Raw genomic sequence first — 4902 nt, forward strand, 5'->3', positions numbered from 1 at the left:
CGGCGAGCAGCGGGGTTTGCGGGGGACGGGACGGGATGGGACGGGAGGGCATGGGATGGCGGGGGCGGGGGGTTGCCCTACCGGCCTCCTTTCCTCCCTCCTTCCCGAAACAGAGTCATCCTCGCAAGGTTTGGGGTTTTTGGGGTTTTTTTGGCTTTTTTTTTTGCAGTCGTCACCGGCTCCGTGCGGTGGTTTTGCGCAGGTGGAGGAAAGAGCGCGGTCCCACCGCGGGGAACGGGGAAATTATCCCCCGGCAGCATCCCCGGGGGGAAGCGGGGGGGGCGGGGACGCGGACGGCGGGAGCGAGCGGGGCTGGAAGTTGCCGGTTTTGGGGGGAGGTGGGGGGGATTGTCTCCGTAGGGATGTCTCCGTAGGGATGGGAAACGGGCGGGATTGTCTCCTGGGTTGTCTCCGTAGGGATGGGAAACGCAACCTCAACCGCTCCTTGTCCCCAAAGGGTTCTGCCGGACCACCGAGACCCGCTGCAGGCGAGGGACCCGGCCAACGGAACCCAATTCTGTCCTTTTTCGGCTCGTTCACGGGATGAATCATTGGTCTCGGTGGGGCTCTGGCGCAGCCAGAAAACAGAGTGATGACCCCGAGGTGTGCAGGTGTGACTGCTCTGCTGGGGGACTCGCCATCCGCTCCCAGAAGATGCTTGAGTGATTTTTTTTGTTGTTCCAAATGTTATATGGATTTAGTTCCTCCAAAACTTAATTCTTTTCTAAAATCGTTGGCAGAGAGCAAAGCCATTCTTGACTCAGCAGCCAGTTTTGGAACTGAAAGGGCTGAGAAAGCCACTCTCCAAGGGCCTCCCAGCTGCTTCTCCAGGCAGATGGGGAAGGACAGGACTCGCTATACCTTGCTGGGTCTGCAGTGACATAAGGAAGATTAAGTGTTAGAGATACTAAATACAGAGTAATAAATAAATAAATAAATAGATTCTGCAGCCTTTTAGGCAATTTTCTAAAATTGTCACAAGAAAACCTGGAGCTTCAGTGTAGCTCTCGCTTAAGAAATTGGCACTACTTTTCCACATTTAAGCAGAGTTATATTTAATGTTGGAGGGAGAATTTAGCTTTTGTCACCACTGAATTCTAAACAGCATGACTAAAGCTGTGATGCCGAGGCAATGTGTCGCTCGCACAGACACTGCTTTCCTAAGCAATGCCTCCTCCAGCTCATGTAAGCCAAGGGCTGAAGTGCACAAGCGCTCGTGCAGGTGCCTGCTGAAGCTGCTGGTGCAGAAACGTGGATGTTTTACACCAAAAAGCAGTGCTCTGATTCCCTCGTTCAGCTGCTCATTGCTTCACTGGTGTAGAGGTGTGCACACGTACGTGCAAACCCATCAGCACGAATTATATAGATGTATAATATGGTATCTATGTGCATGTATGTATTTACATGCATGCTGTCACTATGCGTTAGCTGTTTAAATAAATATATGTGTAGGTATTTGTCTGTGTAATAATAATTGGAGCCCAATAACGACATAGCCTGCCCACAGCTGGGCAGCACCACGCACACGCTGGTGGCTTTGCTACAAACGGGCACCGGAGCTGGCAGGGAGGAGATTGGGCTGTGGCTGGGAGCAGTGGAGGCGTATGTGGTCTCCTGCCAGCTCTGCTGCCTGTGGTGGAGTCATGTGGAGAGGAGGTGCAAGCAGCCTTAACCCATTGAAACAAAAATTGTCAGAGGTCGCTTGTCAGAGAGCTGAAGAACGACATCTTACTATGCTTTCTACGGCACTGTCTGCCATAGGTGGACCCAAAGTAGAGAGGAGTTTCCAAAGTATCTCCTTTGTTGGCCAAGCCTATCCTCTCCCACCTATTTCATCTTTAGAAAATGTTCTTGAGTTTCAGCTGGCGTGAAGGGAAGTTTCTCACCAGCGATCCCTAGGGATAAAAAACCTATCCTTGAGCTGGGGGAGGTTTCACCAGCCAAAGACGCACCTGTACCTGATAATACAATCTTCTTTCGGGTCAAACGAATGCAGTAGGAGACAAGGAATATTTTCAATGGTAGCAGAAAAAAATACTGGTTTGTGATGGGGTGGCAGATGAGAGTAAATCCCCCAGGCTAGGAGTCTCCAGAAAGTTGGGAAGAGGGGGAGCAGGAGCGCACGACAGGACGACTGCAGCACTTGTAGCAGAGCATTCATAGCAGCACCAGGCCAGAGCAGCAATCATACAACAAGCATATTTATCCCATGTTATAATATTCCATCCATTGCCATCAACATTTTTTTGAGCCTGAGATAAAAACCTTTAACATTTATAGGTTATTAGCATCCTTTTTTTACTTTCTCTAGGCAGTTTGCATATAAATATCATTTTAAGAGTACTCCATTAAAATCACAGCTGTCACTTGCTGAGAGATTTGGGGTGGGTTTTTTTTTCATCCTGAAATCATCTCTGTAATGGCTTTTGTGCTTTTCCTTCAGAGCTTTGTCTCGTTTTTCTTTTTTTTTATTCACCTGTTAAAATTGCACTTCTCTCTCACAGCTGGCAGATTGGAAGTAATGGAATTTAACTGCTATTGCAATGGTTCTGAGCAGAAAAAAAATACCTTTGCAGTTCCTGATTTTAGAAATGTATGTTTTACTAGCTCTTTCCCTTCATTGCCACACACTTTGCTTCCATTTCAAAATACACAGACCCACTGTTCTTCCGAATGATATTTATTTAAGAATAGACAACACTCAGAAATTAACACATTCTGTCATCTAAGAGGTACTCAATGTAAAGAGATAAAAAATGATTAACACCAAAAGGAAGTTAAAATACATAGATATAATGCTGAGGTCTAGGCTATAAAAGCATCCCATCAAAAACCTCCAGTTACATTTAGGCTCTAAAATGGGCAAGAAGAGGTAGAAGTCACTGGACATCAGACCAATTTAGCAAAGTAGTTGGACATGTTCTTAACCGTAGAAGCATGCTCAAGTGGAGCTGTATTTAGGAGCATGGTTGAACATATGCTTAAGGTCCATCAGTTTTACTCACTGAAGCAGAAATGCTTTGCTGCACAGGGATGGAAGAAGGTGCGGGTGTATATATAGCCACGCAAGAATATTGAGGAAGGAAGGCAGAGAGCTGGTACCATCAATTTATTCAGCACAGAAGAAACCCTTGCAGACGGGGACAGGTTCTGCTGTTCATGTTTCAAATAAAAATGAGTATGAGCAAGCGGAAAATGATCAGAAAAGCATTACAGGAATCATGTCTGGGAAACTTCCTTAGCTGAGCAGAGAGCACCAGGAGGGTTAGAAACGGCTGGTGATGTGTTACAGGGGGAAAAGTTTTCTGGTAATAGATGATTTTTAATCTTTCAGGTAAGGTTACAAAACCTGCAGTGGCTAGAAACTGAATCGATGAGAAATCAGGGTAGAGGTAAGGTGCACATTTCTAACCCTGAGGATGATTAATGGCTGGTGCAATTGATTTTGGATTGTAATAGATTTCCCATCGTTTGCAGTCTGCAAGCCAAGGCAGAATGTGTTTCTTAGAGAGTCTGCCTCAGCTCATCCCCCAGCTGTGTCTCGACTCAGACGGTACCAAACAGCATTCGGGAAGTCTGCGCTGGGGGAAAAGCCATTTCAGATGGTTACAGTTATCCCCACTGGCCCTAAAACCTATTTAAGTTTTTGTTGACTTGGGACTATGATGGATAGTATTAATTAACCATATATAACAGTTCTCCCAATATGTCCGTTGCTTTTTTTTCTCTGTAATGAGTTTGATATGGTTCCTACATCAGCCGTTTATCACTCTCTGGGTGAAATCATGAAGTAATTGATGCTACTGGAAGAGATTTCTACACATTTTCCTTTATTTTTTGGTTATTCACACTGAGCCTGACTTCATTTAAACCAATGGTAAAAGATGAAAGATGAATGCTAGCCAAGACCAAAAGCAAAGGGACTAGGATTTTTGTAAATATGATTTCTTAGTGGGCAGTCAGTTCTTTTTGTGGCTTTTATCTTATAAAATAATATCTCGTATTTCTGTATGTCATGATTTAGACACTGCATCTTCATAATTATATACTGAAAATTAGTAACATTATTTTTAATATAGCAAGACCTCAAATCATAAAAAGATACTAAAGGTCAGTGACATTCGAAGCAAGGTAAAAAAAAAAAAGAAAAAAATATTTATACAATGGTACAATTTGGGTACATTATTTGTATTCTCTGGCTGTGCATGGCTACATACCAGGTGAACATCTGTCCTGAGAAAATTATCAAGATGAGAAAATCAATTTTAATTTTCTAATACTGAACATTTCAAGATTTTTGTTTTGTCTTTTGTTAACTATACTACCAAACTGCAAATGAAAATCAGGTGGGCTTAATTCCCAAAGAAGCCATTGGCTTAATCGTATAATAAGTTGAAAACAAATTTCTTTTCAGTGTTCTGATTTCTCTATTTCTCTAATTCAATGGATATTAACTGGGTCTGTGAGTTTTATATTGAATGTATAAATTACAGGCTGTTTTAGTTTATAATTTTTATTGTAACACTTGCAATCAACACAATTTATCTTAGAATTTTACCCTGTCCATTACCTTAGCGTGAAATTGTCTTCCACAAAATGAGTAGGAAAACCAAATCCTTCATAGAATCAAACAAACAGTAGTTTCCATAATGAAAACAGATGCTATTGTGAAGACTTTTAAGTCTGATAGAAAAAGGGGACTCAGAAGCCCGTGGCTGGGTCTCAGCCTCTCGAGGAACATGGATGATGCCTCACAGGGTCGTAACTCGTTGTTGGGCTTCCCTCTTCCCAAAAGGCACCTGCTGGATGGAAGGGAATGGGTTGGGGAGTGGGACGCCCAAACTTCGGCTGCTTTGCTGGCACGGTGGGACAGTTGTATCCTCACAAGACAGCCTGTTGCAA

At 43.8% G+C, this 4902-nt stretch overlaps 1 protein-coding gene across 1 annotated transcript in view; it reads right to left on the reverse strand.

The window, feature by feature from the left end:
- Window positions 1–552, reverse strand: part of DRD5 (dopamine receptor D5) — a 3058-nt gene extending 2506 nt beyond the window's left edge. The window contains exon 1 of the mRNA XM_014966696.1: window positions 256–552. Coding sequence (XP_014822182.1) covers window positions 256–552 — 297 coding nt within the window. The remainder of the gene's footprint in view (window positions 1–255) is intronic.
- Window positions 553–4902: the final 4350 nt, after the last annotated feature.

The sequence above is a fragment of the Calidris pugnax genome, unplaced genomic scaffold (genome assembly GCF_001431845.1).
Source record: "Calidris pugnax isolate Ruff unplaced genomic scaffold, ASM143184v1 scaffold14, whole genome shotgun sequence".
Classification (NCBI taxonomy): domain Eukaryota; kingdom Metazoa; phylum Chordata; class Aves; order Charadriiformes; family Scolopacidae; genus Calidris; species Calidris pugnax.